The sequence below is a fragment of the Melozone crissalis genome, unplaced genomic scaffold (genome assembly GCF_028551555.1).
Source record: "Melozone crissalis strain CALT ecotype California unplaced genomic scaffold, PUWL_Pcris_2 ptg000027l_1, whole genome shotgun sequence".
NCBI classification, from domain to species: domain Eukaryota; kingdom Metazoa; phylum Chordata; class Aves; order Passeriformes; family Passerellidae; genus Melozone; species Melozone crissalis.
The window spans coordinates 43,686,922-43,707,578 of record NW_026535805.1 but is presented as its reverse complement, the minus strand read 5'-3'; the positions used below and the strand labels follow the sequence as shown (position 1 = coordinate 43,707,578).

The 20,657-nt window shown below is 40.3% G+C and overlaps 1 protein-coding gene across 1 annotated transcript in view; it reads left to right on the top strand.

Moving 5' to 3' along the window:
• The window catches only part of RSPO3 (R-spondin 3), a 58,027-nt gene that overhangs the window by 11,615 nt on the left and 25,755 nt on the right, over nt 1-20,657 (top strand). Inside the window, exon 2 of the mRNA XM_054279822.1 lies at nt 19,359-19,550. Coding sequence (XP_054135797.1) covers nt 19,359-19,550 — 192 coding nt within the window. The remainder of the gene's footprint in view (nt 1-19,358; nt 19,551-20,657) is intronic.

Below are 20,657 nucleotides of genomic sequence, written 5' to 3'. Positions count from 1 at the left end.
TTTCTTACGGTCTTAGAAACTTCTATTTTTCCTGAGTGTCACCCCAAAGAAACATGTTTTTAGTGTTCTCTTATCCTCATCCCCCTGTTTGTCTCTGCAAGCAAGTTTCTTCCTCAAGTTTTCCCTTTCAATTACAAATTATTGAAACTTGTGTTGTTGAGACCAGGGTTTTGGGGAGTAATGGTGGAAAGAGAAAGGATGCCCTTGAGCTGTGGTGTAATGAGTTGATGATAGCAGTGAGTTTCTTGGTAAGAGACAAGAAGCAGTGAAAAACTTTGATTTACAGAGACAGGTTGTAAAAACAAGCCATGAATATCTGCATATACAGAAAGATGTGAATCCTTGGAGCCTATGTCAGATAAAAGGAAGGATGGGAAGGTTTGCATAGAGTAACAGAGAATTTAGTCCTGAGGTCTATCAAATGCAAGAATAGGAAGTGTGAAGTTTGTAAAGTGGTGAACTATTCTGAATGTGTCAGCTGACATCAAACATGTCCATGGATGTTTGACCAAGCACAGATACCAAACTATCCATCTAGTTTGTCTGCTGCTCTCCCCTTCAGGGACCAGCAGAAAAAATGCCCTGTTTGCAAAAATACTGAGGAGGGAGGAAAGCCCCCTCCATAATGTCGTGCTTTTCCCCACCACTCTGTCAGGGATGGTCAAGATGTGTGGCAGGGCAGTTGGCCTCAACTCAGTACAACTTACAAATAGGAGTTTGTTCAGAAGTAGAATCCTCCTTCTCAGCTGCATTGATGCAGAAAGGATGGGCAGCAGAATTCCTCAGCTGAACTGCAATGTGCAGCTCTGCTCACTGCATTTTTCAAGCAATTCCCAGCTCTTGTAATGCCTGATGGTCCCAACTTTCCCTATGCCAAGCCCTTTCTCCAACACATTTAATTCCTCAAAGCTCTGCACATCTCTGTTCTCTCTTGTGACAGGAGTTAAATAATGTCCACAAATGGAAATATCTACTTCTCCTCTTGGCTTGCTGTGGAGCCATAATCCCCCTCCCCCAAAATAATATTCAGTCTAAGTGGATTTACAGAGTTAGTCTGAAAGTTTCTGAATTAGAAACCCTCTGGTTCAGAGGGCAGTGTGAGCACTGCTGTCTCCACAGGCAGGCCAGTGCTCCTTGCTTCTCTTTAAGATGGACTCGCTCCGATGACGCCGGGGCAGAGGAGGTACCACACCCTGTCCAGCCGGCAGCCTCGTGCTCAGACAGCTCTCTCAGCTGCCAGTTCTTCTTTAAGGTTTTACAATGAACAAGTTTCAAACAAACATCAGATGAAAGCAATTTTGAGCCTAAACCAAGCATGGCCAGGTTTGCATTGGTGATTTATTGGTGCAAGTCATCAGCTCCTATTACCTTTTTCTTGAGCCATGCAATTCTCTGGCTTCCAGACATTTCTAGGGCCTGATTCTTTTCCTATTGAAGTTAATGGGAGGTTTTGCCACTGATTTCAATAGGAGGCCTCTAACTTTCCAACCTTTCCAACCTGCCTATAGAGTCTTGAAGTACTTCCAGGTTTCCATCATAGTCTGCGGTTCCCCTCTTTAAGTCAATCGGACATTAACAGATTGCCTGGGTCCACACCTTTGGATAGAGAAAAGCTCCAGGTCTGATTCAGCGCTCACTCACACACCAGCTTCATACCCCAGTGGAGTTTCTCCTGATTTATATTGGCAGGAGAGCGAGGTCCAATGTTACTTATGCCTGGGTCATTGCCAGCAGAACACGGAGAGAATTCAAGTCACTTGTTATCCCCTTCCCCACACCTCTCAATCACACGTAAATGTATGTACATATATGTGGATATATTGGAATCATCTGGACTCTTTTAAGTTATTTGCCATTGAAATTGACTTCAAATTCAAGTTTTAAAGTTGAAATAACAAAGGAAAAAAGAGTCAGAAGGGAGCCAGCTGCAAGGGTACTCACAATTTTCATCAGTCTACAGGACACTCCTAATAACATATTTTACTACTTTGTAGTGAACTTTCTTTGCTTCTGCCATAAATATATTCCCTATGCTGTAAATGAATAGCTTGCAAGCTCAGTAAAGTTAATATAGAAGAATAAATCTTAACTACCTAATGTCAGGTCAGAAATATAAATCTTATCTAATATGCCAGGTCAGAAGGAAAGAATACTTTTTGCTGAAAATAGCAAATACTTTCCAGTGCAGAGTCGGAACTTATTTTTCTCTTTAAAAAAATGTGCTGCCCCTAATAAGATGGGTTGAACAGTCTCTTTTTAGAATCTCCAAAAGAAAAATAAACACACAGAGCAGAGTTAATTTATAAAATGCTCCAAAGTTTATCTTGGCAGAACAGTTGTAGGCAGTGAGAGTTCTCTCCCTCTCATACATGCATTCATACACACACACACACACAGAGACACACACGTATCTCAAAATTAGGACAGGCCTTTACAATAGCAAATGCTACATAAAACTTATATATCTGGATAAATTCATAGATTCTTATTCATGCAAGGCTCTCATTTTCAAGTCAATGGAAATTTTTCCAAAGAAAGATAACAATCCTTGGTGCCTTTTTGTGTAAGTACAGACGTGCTGGGTCACAGTGGGGGAGAGCAAGACACACAAGTACCTCGTGTCTCAGGCCCCCCTCCCGAGTACCAGCACTTCTGCCAGCTGTAAAGCAGTGGTGCAGCCACCGTCCCCTCCTCCTGCCTGCCCAAGACCCCACTTGTTAGACACAGCTGGACAGCCTGGGGGGTGATCTGCTGGCGCAGAGGTCCTTCCCAGTAGCCACAGGCTCCTACTGCTGCCCATCCTCTTGTTAGTCCTCCACACCTGCTTCACACCACACACCCTGGTCTCACCAGAGCCAAGGTAACTTCAGAGTCTGAGGAGATGAGGCCCACCAAGGGCTTTCTTTCAGCCTCAGAGTATTAACTTTATTTATTTTAAAGTCCATATCAACCTGTGTCAGGAAGCCACAACAACAGGGAAATATTGCAAGTTCCAGATCTACCAGCCAAGAGAACAGCAGGTGCTATGGTGCTATGCTGACAACCTCAAACAATTTGGAGCTCCTCCACCTCTTCTAGCAGCCACTGGCCTTTCACACAGTTTATTTACTTCAGTGTCTGCAAAGAAAACAGTCAAACAGTAATTTTCCCCAAGATAAACAAGAATACAGGCAGTTTTACATGACTGAACCACAACTTGATGCTGGGGTTTGCACAATCCTCTGGACCATTTTGCTCAGTGCCACCAAGCTACTCAATGCAGAACCTGTCTCACTAAAGCCCCACAGAAGAATGCAACAAGTAGATTCTCTTCTCTTCTCTTCTCTTCTCTTCTCTTCTCTTCTCTTCTCTTCTCTTCTCTTCTCTTCTCTTCTCTTCTCTTCTCTTCTCTTCTCTTCTCTTCTCTTCTCTTCTCTTCTCTCCTCTCCTCTCCTCTCCTCTCCTCTCCTCTCCTCTCCTCTCCTCTCCTCTCTTCTCACTTCCCTCTTCCCTCTTCTCTTTCCTTTTTGACTGCTGGGAATTTGCCAGTAATGTCCAGCATTTGGTCTGACAACTGTTCTACTGTAAATATTTAGAAGAATCCATTAGAGATTAAACAAAGTGTAAGTAACTGCTCCTAAGTGATAGCTCTTATTAATGTTTGCAGCTACAGACTCCTTACAAATGCATATGAAAGTCCTACCTCTAGGCTGCTTGTAAGAAAGGGCAAGACAGAAGGCAGCAACCAGAGCACAGTGTAATTTGAGTGTCAGTGTGTTATCATTACAAATATCAGCACAGAGACAGCATTCTGTAGAGTGTGTACCATGCTTGCAAATCTTCCAGACAGCAACGGGCAGAGTGTGTTACCCTGACCAATGCATTTTAAATGATCCGTATAAAGCCACAAGAGCACTCAGAGTCTCTGTTAAGACATCTTTGCTATTGTTTGGTCTGCCCCAAAAATATAACCTCCCCCCTGCCCCCCCCCCCCCGCCAAAAGAAACAAAAAGCCACCCCCCAAAAAAACCCCACCAAAAATAAAAAATCAAAACAAAAATCTAAAAAAACCCCAAACCACCAAGTCCCCTTCCACCTCAAAGTGTATCAAGAATTGTCATGTGTTACAGGGGAAAAGACAAGCACTCGTCTGGTGGATTTTTTTTTTAATCCCTATTGTATTCCAAAATTATCCTGTTTATACAGTATCTTAGATGTTCCTTGTGCAGTAGGATATTAGTGGCAGAGAAGGAATAAACACTAACACTGTTCTGGAGCTTATTATGAAATACCTAAGAAATTATTCTAGCAGAAGTCTCTTTCCCATGGACATAATTTTGAGAATAAAAATTGCTGCTTTTGCAACCAACTGAGATGAATGAAGATGTATAAACACACCTACATGTTAGCCAATTTGTTTGCTTGAAAAATAAATGGTGCTCTAGGGACGCAGTCAACAGCAGGTATATGTCTATGCATGGGCACACCATAGCAGAGTTTTCTATCGTAACAGAGGTCGGTGATACAGATTTTTAAAATTTTAATTACTCTATTTATTTTCAGTGATCACTGAGTAGAATGTGCTAGTTCCAATAGAGAAGGGGGTAAAAATTGGATACAAAATTTGACTCCAGTGTCCACCTTGAACTGGTTAAGTCCTGCAAGACAAAGGCCTGGAGCTTATCCAGACTGCTTATGATACTTCCCCACGGTGGAAATGTCTGGTACTTACAATAATGCATGCAAGGCAGACCTCTTAGCATCATGTCTAGTTTTTGAAGCTACCAGTCTCCTTCCCATTCCTAATCCCCTTACCTTAAATAAAATGCCTGGATAATCAGCCTATACATCAATCTGTGCTCATTCTTTCAACTCAGTTTCATAGTCATATCCAACCTTTCAGAATTTGTCAACATTTTCTATAAGTGACTTTAGCTCCTAGGGAGGAATCAATAAAAGCAACCTGGACAACTGGGAGGGTTGGGCATGAGCTACTGGGCAGGAATGTGCTGACTTGGTGGGTACTCCCATCTCTGATCATGGTGACTTACAGAGTTGGTGGCTTCTGTGTCACAGCAGGGATGAAGGTAGCATGTAAGGCAATTTATCTTCTTCTGTACCTCTGTGTGTGCACATTTTAGGAGTTTCAGAAGGCCAAGCAGAAGAGGTAATCATGCTCTAGAAATGCTGTAGTGGTCTCTTCAAGAAACAGGAACATTAGAAAGCTAGTGGATTAGACAAGTGGCTAAGACACAACAAGAGAAAATTATGTTAAAACAAAAGGATACTTTCTTGATATTCTCCCATTCTCCATCCTGCACAAATATATAATGGTAACATCAACAAGTCTCCTACCATCTGTCTGCTTACACTGATGCCTCATTCAGCAGATATGCTACATAGAAACCTTACTAGACATAAAATTCCAGTTTTTGTAATAAGGCAACAATGTGGAGTTTGTTATAAGGAAATTGAAGTTTATTTAATTTCTGAAATCTCCTGTGAAACAACTAGTGCTCAAATCACAAAGAAAATATTGGATCATCACCTTATATTGGAAATATGGCACATTTATTTGCTTTATCTACTATTATTCATTCTCTTTAAAAAAAATTAGAATTAGATTAATAAGCATAACAAAACCCACTGTGAGTAAGAAAACTGTGATACAGATGATACCATCAAAATGCAAAATGCTAGCAAAAGGCTATCTTGCCAGCACATTCCCCTAGAGAGGGGCACAGCAGCAAGGGATGTCAGAAGGTGCTCGGCATAAACTCTTGGATCCACTCGATTCCTTTCCCAGGCACAATAATTTATGGCTAAGCTACAGAATGCTTTTTAAAAGATATGTCACCTCTGATTTGAAACATACCTGTGACTGAGATTATACTGCCTCCCTGAGACTGCTGCAATGATTTTATCTACCAAGGCTTTCTGAATTTTATCTTAATGAATGTAGTCTCACTGATGCCTATTTCCAACCATTGATTGGTTATATCCTTACTTCCAGTATTATTATAGCACAGATATTTTAGGGGCAATGCTTTGTTACAGACTGCCTTAATTTTTTAACTGCCCAGACAAAGAACTGCTGTTGTGAAGTGTGCTCAAACAAGGCTTGTTTTTGAGAAAACTGTCCCCTAAGCTAGTTGCAGATTTTACTATGCTTTTTTATCTCTAAGAGCAGGCTTGACTGAGGTCTCAGCATGCCTGAGCTCAGCCCTGTTCTATGCCAGTGAAACCCTTTTGGTGATAAATATTCATGTACTTGTTCATTGCTTACGAAATTGTTATGGGGGAATTGAGGCAGGGTCTAATAGAGAGCTGTCCCTATGTTGTGACCAAGAAACTGTGTTCTTGCTGGAAGTGAAGCCATGAGGACATCCCAATTTCCCTCATTGCCGGGCCCTGCCTGCCACCAGCAGCTCTCAAGGGTTATGAAGCAACAAGATCCTTCAAAGCTTAGAGATCTTCACAGGTGGAAAAGTAGCAGTGAGGGGATGCACTGTCCCTTCTGACTCTCTGGTACTGAATTATTGCTTTGGCACGGGTTTTGGGAGGGCTGTGCCTCCTCCTTGCAATACAAAGCTGAGTAAAACCAATAGCAACCCATCTGGATTTGCTGGCAAGAGTCACAGCTTCAACCCGAGGGGTTCCCCAAATGTCTCAGCTCAGAGTGGTTATAGCAGCCAACAGACAGGCACTGCATTTCCCATTCTTCTCCAAAAATGTGTTGGTAAAGGTGACATGGCCCCTAAAGCATTTACTTACATCATGGAGCTGCATCTCATTCGATTGCTGTAAAGTGCTTTGAGGACCACAGGGTGGAAAGTCCTACAGAACTGCACATATATTTGGAGTATTACTGATGCTGTTGCTATGTGATTATATGATTTTCTCAGGGGTTTTAAGGATAGTTGAAATCAAGATAGTTTGCATTAATTATACTTATTCTCTTTTTCCCATGCATGTGATAAACTTTGTAAATGTCTTCCCTGGTCATTTGGCCTCCTTTTTATTTAGCTTGCCTTTGAACACCTCTTTCTAATTTTCTGTGAGAACACCTTTGTGGTACTGGCTTTTTTCCATATGGCGTGTTACATATGATGTTGGTATGGAAAGTATTATAAGGCAAACAGGAGATTTAAGCTGAAAAAGATACTTTAGAGATTAATGAACAGGCTTTGAGTCTCTCCTTTTATAGGACACTGGTTTGAGTCTTACTGAAATCAAAGCAATCTGTTTGCTTTCCTGTGAGGATATAGCTTAGTAGCCCCTTATAAAACTACTTAATAATCTAAAAGTCAAACACTTTTATATTAAAAAAGCACTGAAATTATTATCTTTGTTGAGTCCCTTGCTGACACACAAAGGAACAGGGCTGCTGACTCCAAGCACTGTAGGAATCTTACTCCCAAGTATAATGGCAGGGATTTAAAATGCATGAACATTAATTTTAAAAAGTTAATAAAGTAGTGCTAGAAGCCTTACATAAGTCTTTTGAATTCACACAGCTATGCTTTTCTCTGCAGTATTAGGGAAGAGATTTTTTTCCCAATCTTTAAAAAAAAAAGGAGAAAAGAATAATGGTTTTACTCTCTGAGACACCATCAAAACATGGTTATTATGTCGAAAAGATTAGATTTTTTTTTTTTGCCAATACAAAATTCCCCAAAACTATTGGGTAAGGAGCTAAGAAATAGAAATGTTTAACTTTGAATTAGTTAATGACTGAGAAGTTCAAGGTGTTATTTTCAAAGTTAGTATGTTGGGAGTTAGGCTTTTGCCTGCTTCAGGAAGATAAGTGTCTGCTCAAAGCACAAGAGTTTCCATTCAAGAATGAGTCCTTAATTTTAATCAGGTATTCAAGTCTAATTGAAGTCAAGGGGTCTGTAACATGTGTGCAGGTAACCATATGCTGATGTGTTTTTTGGAATGGAGAGGAATTTAATCATGGGCTTACATGGCAATTGAATGGGGTTTTTTCCCAGTTTGGTCTGGGTAAGCAGAAAGTGGCCTAAAAAGGGATCAAGAAACGTTAAGGCTTGTTAAGTTAGTGCTCAGTGTAGAGGAGAAAAAGAACCTTTTATTTCCCTGAAATTTCTGACCTTTTTTGTTATTTTTCTTCTCCCTGTTGCTCTTTGCTCACCAACCACAGCTCTCATTTGCTGTGGACAATTCCCAAAGGGAACATTCCTCAGTGGAGTAATTTACCCAGCTCTTTTCCTTAATTTACAGTGAGCACAGCACCCCTTGCAGAATCCATAGCAGGCCCTTTGGCTGCAAGCCAGTGCTAATAGCATGTTTTCCAATAATCTAATCTCTTCAGTCACAGAGCAGAAATCAGAAAGTTAAAAGAACTGGCTTCTCAACTTGTCTCAGTCTGCCTTTGAAATCTGTTCATGGAAATGTTGTGTGAATAACTACAATAAATTGTTACCACACTTGCACCCATGACTCAATAGTTGTGCCCATAACAATCTGATGTATATGAGAGAACCCTCTACAAAGCAAGGTTTAATGTGGTGCCAGAAACAGACTGTCTCCTGATGGCTTTCTTGTGCAAAAAAGCCAGAAATTTCAGCCAAAGCTGAGGACATATTGTAAATATCCATGAATTAAACACCTCACAATCCTAAGAGATAAATATCATTTCTCCTTGGCAGATGAAGAAAATTGAAGCCCAAAGATGATAAAATTTTTAAGTTTGGCTCTAGAAGTGAAATAGCAATTCTTTGATTGGACTCCTGAATAAATAGCTTTAATTTCAGACCTCTGACCACCTGCATCTTCTGAAAATGAGGGTTTATACACAGGAATGAAGCAGGAGATTAGTTGTCTCCCTGGAGGCCCTAGATTTGAAAATACAGATTCTAGTACTTTACAATGGTAGAAAGGGACTTTAACCAGCCAACTTTATCAACCTTCAAACCCAAGAACCCCTAACTTTCTTCAAAGGCACGTAACTCAGTGGTATTGTTAGTGAAAGACAAAGTAACTAGATGCTGAAAGTTAACCTGTACCTTTTACCTTTTCCTACATGGGTTCTTTTTCATGCGTGCTGGCCGTATATATTTTTGCTTTGGAGTTGTGGAACTGACACCATCATAATATTTTTTGCTGATTTTGAACATCATGCGGAGCTCTGGTGGTGTACTGATTACAAGCTGATAACTGGGTCCATCATTCTACCTCAGGCCTGGATCCCTTCATGGATGATTTTGATTGCAGTCACCAGGAGCCATATGATTTTTGGGTACTTAGGGTAGCAGTTTGCTACCTCTGTGAGACAAACAGCTTGACTTTCTTCGTGCAAGTCCAGGAGGTCAAGAAGCCAGTCAAGTAGGATATTTTCATTCTAGGGCACAGTTCAGTCTTTCCTTTCACTTATTCCACTTTAGCATCTGCTTGTGACATTTTTTAGCACAATTTTTCTGCAGCAGCCCAGCATTTTGAGTGGTGTTGTTGCGGTCATCTCACATCCGAGCCCTGTCTCATGGCAGCCCAACGTGGTAGCAAGCCACTAGCCGCCAGCTGAGCTGCCAAATATTCATCACGTTGGATACTTTAAAATAACTGCTGTGATTTCATGTTTTTCTAATATCTAGGGGATGTTGGGTTTTCACTGAAGCCTAACTAATTGTTGGTGTAACTTATATTAGGCCGTTCTATTTGCAATAAGGGGTTCTATTTCTATCATTCTGCATCAGCTTAATTAAGTTACAGCATGACAGAACAGAACAGAATAGAACAGAACAGAACAGTCCTTTCTTCCTCATTACTGGAGTTATTAGAAAAGTGTTCTTCAACAGAGCATGTTGCAAAGTACTAAAGATATTTTATAAGCTGGTTAAGGCATCTGGCGCCTGAAAAAGCAGACCATGAAATAGTAAATGGTTCATTTTCTGGTGTAAGGAGCTTGGTTAGGAAGATGTGTCTTAGAAATTTGTACTTGAATGTGCAGAGCAAGGTTAAACATGCCCCCAGGATTCTGCCCTGAACCAGCCTAAATGATGTGAGTCCTACCATTTTTCCCAATGAAATACTTCAACAAAAGTATGTTTTTACGACCACTTCTTCAATTGTGCATAAAAAATGTCAGATGTCACTTTTGATGTGCATCAGTGATATTACACAATATATTAGACAAATAAAGAAGTCATCATTAAAATTTATAGTTCATAGTTTGCCCATTAATCTTTCCAAATATGAGGGGCTTTTTTCTGTTTAGGCTACAGACAAATTTTAAATACAAATTAGACTTTTTTCATATTTTTTGCTATTGTACAGAAACATTAAAATGGCTTCAAAACTATTGACTTTTCAGGTCTTACTGTAAAATGTTTAATAAGACTCATAACACTAACCCAAAGTTTCCTAGATATTTAATTCTTGATTTTATATATAATTATTGAGCTATGAAGTTTTGTTTTTCTTTACCTAATATTGTCAATAGGTGGCCTCAGTTTATTTTTTTTTTACTGTAGAATTTCTTTTTGCTTTTAAATTGAAATTCTGTATCTTACAATTCTTTATCACCTTTAAAATGTTGCCATTGCTATTTTAAATTCAAGCCGCTCAGACAATTATTAATGGAATAAAATTCCATTAGAACATGACACTCTTCAAAAATAGAAATATTTTGTCAAATATTTTGACAAAGTTTGATGTGCTGGCGTTATAATGTTAATTGGATTTGGGATAACAAACATGCTATTACAGATGTTACATAAATTAAAAAAAAACAACCACCAAAACCAAAAACCAAACAGAAGTTTTAATTAATTTTAATTCATTTTTCTCTTCCAATCAACTGACCTGATTGGTGTGCACGTCCTCTGGGAATTGGTGGCATACCACCACAAAGAAAATGAACTGTTTCTCTGCTTTAGCACAAAATGGACAACAGCCTTGATTTCGTCACCAGCACCCCAAAAGCTCAGCCCAAACACTTTGTAGCACAGCGGTAGCTGCACGGTGACCTGCCTGCTGTGTGTCACTGCAGTGATGTCAGATGCATCACGGTTTGGGGAGGTGAGCGATGCTTGGTGAGAGTGCTGACTTGCTTTCATGTGGGTCAGTGTGTGCCTGCTCGGGAGGGAAAGGCTCAGACTTCAAAGGGAGGGCAGCACGCAGAAGGGGTGATAAAGCAAGCCCTGACTACGTGCCATTCATAGTTACTTCACTAGGAAATCCAGGCACACAGAGCTGTTGAACTGAGTCAGTTTCTCGGGATTTGAATGCCTACTTAAATCTCACCCATCCTATTACTTAATCCCAATTTAAACAGGCCATCCAATCACACTGCCCTCTAAAAATCAGTTAGCTACGCTCCAAACCATGGACTATGCTAATGCTGATTTACAAATTATGCTCACCCCGTTTTTTCCACAGGAGTTTTACCATTGACTTTAGGGGCCCAGGACTTATGTCAATGAGTCCAAGCTGACTGGTGATGATGACTCTTGTCTATTTTCCACCAGAGTTTAATCTGATTTCACATCATACTGTTCATGTTTTGCAGTCAGAAACTTTTGACTTCTTTCTCTTTTAAACTAGCATGAGTCCCAGTGGCATGAGGGAAAGGTGAAAACAGTTGGATTATCATTTGCTGAGTGTCACTACAAGCACTATTTTAATAATTAATTTCAACTTGGAATTCTGGACAGTATTTTGTGTCACTAGCAGATGGAAGGTCCAGTCAGCCTGGAGAAGCTAGCCTTTTTCCTTCATGAAAATGTGAGATCAGAGCTTTTCCTTGTTACAAGTTGAAGATCACAATTTTTAGAGATTTTCTAGCACTGTGATACTCCTTAATACCTATACTATGATTTGAAATCTTGATGTGTCTTGAATTTAAAGAGAACATGCTCCATTTCAATGTTTGCAGGCATCAGTCCAGAACAGTTCCACTGCAAGCAACACATTTGGAGCTTCCAGTTAGCTTCAGTATGGTATGAATTTAATCATTACACAGAAAGAAATAATTTCATTCAGTACAAACTTTTGATCAGTTCCACTTAGGAAAATATATTAAATCGAGAGGATATTAAGTAATTGACCAAAGGCACATCTGAGCACCGCCAAGGCAGCGGGCTGGCTTGCTGTCTGGCTTATTAATTTTTTAATGCTGTAAACATGGTAGTAGAAAATCATAGTTTCGACATGGGATTACAGGCTTTTGCTGTCTAAACCCTTCTCCCTAGTCCCCGGCATGGAAAGTAAAATCTGTTACATCCTGCTGTTCTTTCTGTGGTTTCTGAAACAAAACTTTGAGAGAAAAACTCTGGTCTCAAAAGACCCTGTGGGAAATGAGAAACTTGCAAATGCTACTGTAGTTGTGTAATGTTGACAGTATGAGCTGAGTGATCCTTATACAGATTGGAAGTACACGAGCATCTGCGTAATATGCAACAACCAAAGTCTCCAGTATGTTAAGAGAACAAAACAGGAGAAGCAAATGGGGTGTGGGGGGTACAGGCTCTGCTGCCACCAGGATAGCCTGAGCATTCACAACGTTTGTTAGAAACACAAAAATGGGAGATGGAAAGTTACCAGCAAACAGAAAGACCACACATTTCAAAGAATGAGCCTCTACACTATACATTTTTCCTTCTTTACTCAGTAGAAGCATGCATCACTTGTAGGGGAGAGACTGGAGAATCAAGGGAGTCACAGTGATGTTGACAACTTTGTTTCTAGAGCTCTGTGTCCATATGAACCCTATAAAATCAGCTGGGGATCTTCATGACAGCAACTTGAAGGACTAGATTATTAAAATACTGTCTATATGTGCATCAAATATAATGTCTTTCCAAAAGTCACACCTCCTTTTTTATCTGAGCACAGATGCTTTATTTGCAAGTAGTTGAATCTGACAACTGTCATAACACAGCTGGTTATAGAATTATTAGGTCACTACAATTACTGGGTTACTACTTATAATAGATCACAAAGTTACCCTTCTATGACAGCTTTTTTTAATCTAGACAATAAGATAGAGATTATGTAATTGAGTTTACATTTTAGAAAAAAATCATAATGTATAGTCTTGAAGGCTGGGTATTTGGAAGCAACTACAGCTGACTCTAAAAGTAATATCTGTAGTTGCTTACAGGATTTAGAACTTGATGTGAGAAAGTATTGCCTTCACCATCACTATCAGGTTGTTTAAGGCAATTTTCTCAGGGATCCTCTTTGGTTCCTATACTGGTTAAACTTCCTGGATGCCTGAACGTTGTTGGTGCTCCATAGTATGTGGAAAAAAAAAAGTCAATTTCCCTTCTCTCTCCATGAAAAGAATTTTTCAGTTTATTTACAAAACTCTCTGGAATGACAAGGAGCCATTTGTGGTTGTTGTGGCTGATTTCTGTTGTGCTGAAGATGCTAGGAGACTGCATAAAATTCTGCACCCCTGGTGAGATTTTTCAGCCTGTTGATGATCTTTCTAACCGAATTCAGGGGAAATGCATTCTGGCTGCCAGTATACTTAATTTTCAGGATCACTCTGCCTGACATGTGTTTAATAATGATGAGGCAATCCCCAGTGAGGTCTTGGCCATTTGGGCAAAGGGCCTCCTTGCTCATAGACGCCACTACAAAACAGTTATGGATACTCCCTGAGACTGTGGAACAGTCCCATACTCACATTTCTGTTGCTTTTTAGAACTCTTGACATTTGGTGAGTAAAATAAGTTGGTTTCTTTTCCCTCAGACATGAAGTGTCTCTTGAAGAGAAAAATATTGTCAAGCCAGGCAGATGTTTGAGGAATTTTTTTTTGTTTTGTATAAGATCTTTTCCCTTCAAAACATAGGAAGACATTTGAGAATCCTCTTTGTTATATGTTTTGTATCAGATGGCAGCAATACTCTGAAATAAAATAGAAGTCAGGCAAATCTCTGGAGGAGATACCACCTTCTCAGAAAGAAATCCTAAAATATTTGTGAAGATCAAATCACAAAGAGAAGCAGAAGACATTAAGCCTTTAACAGTTGACTTTTAGACTGATTTTCCCTCTTTGCCTCTTTTGCGGGTGCCTCAGATTCCTGCAGACCCAGAGGAGATTGAACAGAGAGTCCACATTCCTCAGCTATCACCACTAATTCAGTTACATCCCAGAAAACTTATTGCCAATCCAGCGTAGGAATTGCCATGTACAGGTTTATCTTCCCCAGCTGCTCCCCCATGGCAGCACATCCAGTCTCTTGCTCCCTGCAGGTGATTTAAGGCCTAGTGATCCTGTTGCCTGCAGGACAGTTCAGCTTTCTTCCCCACCATTGTGTGTCCCACCTCTAGTGCTTTTCCACACAAAGAAACACTGTCCAAGAAAGAGTCTGAGGAAATACGCTGTGGTTTGCAAACTGAATTCCTTAATGACTTTTTCATTAGAAGAGCTGACTGCCAAATGCTGTTTGCGCTTGCCTAAAGGACGGTCTGCATGATTGAGAGTAGCTCTGCTTTACATGAAGTATTGTTTTCAGGCCACCACCACAGGCAGCTGCTTCTCACCAGGCAAGGGAAAGAGCAAGGAACGTGAGTGAGCACACAGAGCAATTGAATGACACCAGAACCCATGGGATTTCCCATCCCAAATCCACACTGCCACAAGGGCTCATGTCCATGTGGGCGCTGTGTGGTGGTAAAAGCTGAGGTGGGGTCTGGCTCTCCTGGCAAGGGGTAGTCCAGCTGGGAAGGTCGAATTCCAGAGCAGCTCTGCTATGAAAATATTTCCTGTGAGAACACGCAAGCCTGAGAAACCAGAAGCAGCAGCAGGGATGGATTCCATTTGCCTAGCACATCCATTTCAAGAGCAAACCTCTGAAGGGATATCTTGTTGTTGGAGTGGTGATGAGACAGTGCACCTCAGCTGCAGCAAATGGGCAAAGAATTTTCTCCTACCCCATGCTTTTCCCCAGGTGTCAGAACGTATGCCCAGCTGGATTTCTCCTGCATTTTCTTATTTCCATGGTTTTTTGATCCCCTAAATTCTAATCTATACATGGAGTAAAATTGATTGAAAAATATCATCTCAAAGGTTTAGAATTCATTTGCTGTACTCGGTCAAAATCTAGCTTCTTGTCCACAAAAGTTCAGATTCAAACTCAGCTCCTTATCCTTAACTTTCTACTTTTAACAGAGACTATAACTCATTGTTTCCAGAGTAGGGCTTTGGAAAATATTCTGAGATTTCATTTGCTAATGAGACTTAACTAATATCTGGTCAAATGGCTTGCACAAAAAGAGGCCTCTGGGAAAAAAAGAGCTTAAAGTCGGACAGGGGAAGGGAACAGTTCAACATCCATTTAGGGTCTTCTCTAATCTCCAGTATTTAGGTTTTACCAAAAAAAAAAAAAGGGAAGAAGGGATAAATTTTGGACCTATAGCCAGTCATGAGTCTGTAAATGAGTAGTTTGTATCACTTCTGGCTGATGTTTGTGTAAGAGCTGAGAAAGAACTTGTGTGTGGATCCCTGCGCTCCCACCATTTGCTTTGTCCACTGCTATGCTGCATTTTCCATCCCTGAGAGTCTCTGATTTCACTGTGCTCAAAAAGTGTTTGGATACAAGAGGGTGGAGCACTCAATGGTTAGCAGGGTCATGCATAGAATGTTTCATCCCCACTGACTCAGTTCTGAAAGCTGGTGAGAATTTTTTACATTTCATTTTTTTTTTGTCTTTGTAATGGAGCGGGCTGCACCAAAGACCAAGTGATTTCATGAAAGTGTACTTATCAAGGGTGTGTCTTGAACATATTTGCTACTGTTCAAGACAGTAGCTATGCCACTCCATACCTCCTGGTTCTGCAGCCAGTGTCTAACCCACAGGGCCACGGTGCCCAACCCTCTGCCAAGGCACTGAAACTCTCTTCATCCCTCTTACCACATCTATAATTTGTGGCTAACAGGAGTGGTCTGTGCTCTCCTAGTGCTTTATCACCTGCTTTTTCACTTCAAAGTGTTTCTCAATGTGGATATACATTACTTACCCATTTCTACTGTTTACCTTAGTATAGAAATTTGAAGCAATGCTTACACTTGGTGTACTGTGACTGGATTTCACTAGGTGGGGTTTATGTTTACAGCTTCCTGTGGCACACCACTTAAACTCTGAGCTCTGTGTCTGATACTGGTTAAAAAAAGAGGTAAAACTACTGGTTGCTTCTTTGGGGTTGTGGTTGGAGCTGGTGAAGCACTTGAGATCGGCAGGTACTAACAATTTGCTGCAATGAGAGAGGAAGAGTAAGGGCCAGTTCTTTACCCAGAAGATTAAATGGATTCTAGAATCCCCTCAATCCCACTCAGCTTTTGCAGTAGGGGAAGGACAGGCCCAGACATTGCAAGGATATGGCAAGCATCTGGATCTGAACCAGAGAGGGAGGAGGCTGAGAGGTAACAAGAGTGAGATTTTCATCTGGAGCTTGGAGATGCCTAATTTCAAACACGTTATCTCGTCCTCTGGGCACAAATATTTTGGCTCCACATTTTTTTTTCTTCCAGGTTCAATGACAAAGCCCAGTGCTTTCAAAGAATGCCAGTTTCCGGAGCATGTGGCTTGTCCCTCCCTGCTTTGATTCTTGCCTAGAATAAGGTTCTACCCTTATTGCAAGACAAATGAGAAACTATTTTATTACACAGGTACAAGACTCAAAGAAATGCCAGATGCAGTAAGAGACAATGAAAAAAGTGCATCTCTTTAATAGTTTTTAAGAGAAAAAACCCATGTTTTATGTAAAATGTTGATTTTGACTTTTCAGTGATATTTTTCTTTAAGAATTTCCAAGAACTGGAACTCATTGTGCTTCATACATTTAGTTATAACATGACATGAAATCAGTGGGGCTTGACTTGCATATTTTATCCTATTCTTTACTCCATAACACTAGCAATAACATTCTCCATTTGGAACTATGCTTTCCTTTTTTGCTGTGTTATTTGTATGAGATGTATCTGGAATCCAGGAGAAGAGGCAAAAATTGTGAAAATGGCTAGGAGTACATTTTATTTTATACTTAGTACTTCTGGACTTAAAGGGGAGATGGAAATTGGCCATGTTATGGATCTTAGCTATAGAGAATTATCATATTTCAATAGTAAAGGATTGCCTGTCTTGGCTCACACACACATCTTGACCTCAGAGCAGTTGCACATAATGTTTTCTCTGTCAAGAGAATCTATTCATAATGATGTGTCACAGGTGCTCACACATAATATGTTTCCCGTCAAAAGTGATCATCCATATTTTATACAGCAACTTTGATGACAAATATTTTGTACTTCAGCTGCTTTTTCATCCAACTGTCAGACTTAATGAAGGAAAGTCACAGATAGTTTTTAAATAATGTCAGCTTCTTAGATCACATTACTGTGTCTGCCTTTTAAAGCTGTTTCATACAAGGGCCACAAGACAGAGGAGAGAGAGATAAGGATGTTTTCATTTACTTAACTTTAGAAAGAAAAAAAATTTTCCAGGCTCTTAAGTTCAAAATCAATAAGTTCTGTGCCTTTGGAATATTTTCAGAAAAAAAAAAGTGTTCTATTTATTAAGTATTCAGTATTTTGAGAGTCTAGTGAAAGCAAGTATGATAACTGAATTGGGGTTGCAGCTTCTCGCTGCTGAATGTCATTTATTCTCATGTACTCATTGTAAACACACTTTCCTCTAGGTTATGCTCCAAAATGAATGTCTCAGTATACACACAGAGAATTGAGTTCTTGTATCCTTACTGAAATTGTTTGTGCACAGCAAGGCCAAAGTTTGTACATTTCATGTGTGCCCAGCCCTACTGAGAGAAATAACCCTCATTCCTCATTTTATTAATCAAAGAGGAAGAATGAACTTGAATTCCCTTTGAGGTTCTTCAGGTCACAGGGCATGTCATTGAAACCTCAGAGCCCAGCAAAGTGCTTTTCCCATTCATGGGACATGTCATTTCTGCAGAGAGTGTAGGTGAGCAAAGCACAGAGGTGCTGCTGAACTTCCCTGCCAGGCAAGCCTGCCCTGAGCAGCAGGCCGTGCTGCCTCCCAACATGCCAGCCATGAATTCATATGGACTCCTGGTCTGCCTCCAAGGGCTCCACAGAAAGGAGTTGAAAAAAACAAGTTAATTGTGTGTGCAAGCTAGTTAGCAGTGTCTGCAGATCAAAATAAAATCAAAGCACTAAAATAGGCAGTCACACCGTGCATGTGCACATTTATAAAATTATCAATGGCCTGAGGAGAAGGCAGAACAGGAAGCCAATAGTATTTAGAAATACAAGTTACAAATGTAAATGAGGACTATATTTTTTGTATATATGAAATATAACCAGGTGTGTTAGGCTGAGAGATGAAAGCTTGCACTTTAAAAAATTACCATTTTTCATGCAAGGCAAGGCCAAAACAAGAGGGCACACAAGGTCTGGCGTTAGTTGATGCTCCATTATTTTTTAGTTTCAGTTTATTTAAGAAAGCAAGCAAGAAGGAATTAAAAGTAGGTAAGGTAACAACTTCTCAAATACAGGAGGATGCAAAACTTTATTCTCTATGACTGAGAAGTAATACACGTCATTGTATCACACAGCAGATTAATGTCTGCTACTGAAAAGATAGTCTGCAACAGCATCCTCTTTCCTGCTATCCCCAAGCCCCTAAAGAAGTTAGGCAGTGTGTGTAATAAATTTCGCTTTCCTTGTCTGAAGAATTAGAACAATTCAATTGAAAGGCAAATATAATCCTACCTATGCTACATGCTGAGACTGTAGCAGGGTAAATGCCACAGTTAAGTCTAAACATCAGGTTGTAATTGTTAGAGATTAAAAACATGCCAGAGAGAACATTCCAGGGAAAGAAGGAGGGTGAGAAGGATGGCTCTCCTGTGTCTTTTTTTTAAGGCAAAGTATCATCAGATCTTACAAGGGCATACTCCTGCACAGCAGAACTCAAATTAAATGGCATTTAGTCATCAAAGGAAGCTATACACTAGATCTATTTTTTATCATCCAACTAGGAAAAGAAAGAATAAGGGAATATGAATTTATCTGCTGAGCCAAGTGCACACAAGGCAGAAAAGCCCCTGAAAATAAGGAAGAGAAAAATGAATGTTCTCTAGAATGCTGCTGTTCCATATCATCTATTTCAAAGATCATTTGCTGTTGATTATATCTGCAAGATGCAAAGATGTCAGCTGAGCTTCTCATTTTTATGTAGATGAAATAATTTCTAAAATGACAAGTCAGGTCATAAGAGACACAAGAAAAAATGAAGCAAACTTTAAAAGCTGTCAGAGAGATGGATGGTCCACCCTTCCAAGTGCAGAGGAACCATTATGTCATGGTCTTGTTTAATGTATTGTTTTCTCACACTTTGTTTTTTTGTTTTTTTAATTCTTTTCTTCTCAGTGCATCCTAACGTGAGCCAGGGTTGCCAAGGAGGGTGTGCTACATGCTCTGACTACAATGGATGCCTGTCATGTAAGCCCAGGCTCTTCTTCGTTCTGGAGAGGATTGGCATGAAACAGATCGGAGTGTGTCTTTCCTCGTGTCCAAGCGGATACTATGGGACACGGTATCCCGACATTAATAAGTGTGCAAGTAAGTGCTGGGGAAAGGGGAAGCACGTGGGTTTGTTTGTACTCTCTTGAATTCTGTGTCTCCTTAGGAGTCAAGTCAACAGAGAAGGAGATGGACAGGCTCTGTCCTTATTTGCTCAGTTCTTTGTAGTAGTGCAGTAAATATTAACCCAAGCAAGAAGTTAAAGACCAGAAAAATGGCCTAAAGCTCAGGGATCCTGGCTTTGCATGAATGACCTGCCTAGAACCCAGGTGATGGCCTCCTCCTCCACATCCCCATATGAAGGGGAAGCCCTGGTGGGCACCAGTGCCCTCCAGAAGCAAGAGAATGCCGGCAGCTCTGAAGAGAGAGAGGGGACTGAGGAATGCTGAATCTTGGTACTGGAGCTGTCTAACCCACTGCCCTTACTCACCTGAGCTCTGCAGCAAGGAAATAGAGTGGCAGGTGGCATGCTTTGGAGATGTGTTTTGCCCTGGTCTCTTTATAGCTTGTCTCAAGCTCACTGTAGTCCTCTAAATGCCTGTAGAAGCTGGCCAGGTTTCAGCTGGCCAGGTTTCAGCCTGATTTGGGGGAATTTACTGGTTTGTGTTGTTTCCAGGCTGGGGGACAGAGAAGCCAACTCTCAGAGAAGGCAACATTTTGACCCCACTATGGATTTTTGAACCATAAATGAACTGGAAAGGATCACAATGTCCTCCCCACTCCTCTTTCTGTTGTTGAATTCACTGTTTTTAATCCCACAGGTGATATAAAAACATAAGAGTGATGGCCAAGAAACTCTCCCAGTTTTTACCTGGTAATAAAAGTTATTTAATGAATGGACCCCAGAGTAAACTCTTACAGAGTAACTTGACACTGCAAAGTATTTGCTCACTTTTTAGCAGTGTGTGGCCTTGCATATCAAACATGAGCTGTGCCATACATAAGGTTTTATGCATTTCTCTTAAAAATTTCTTAGAACTGGGAAATGTATCAGCAATGCCAATTTGGGTAGTCATATAGACAATACATTAAATACTACAGAACGTCTGCTTGAATATCAGGGAATCATTTAAAGAAAAAAAAAGATATGTTGATCAAAACCACTCCTAAGCAGATTCTAAATTCTGGCATATTTTTTTTTCTCCT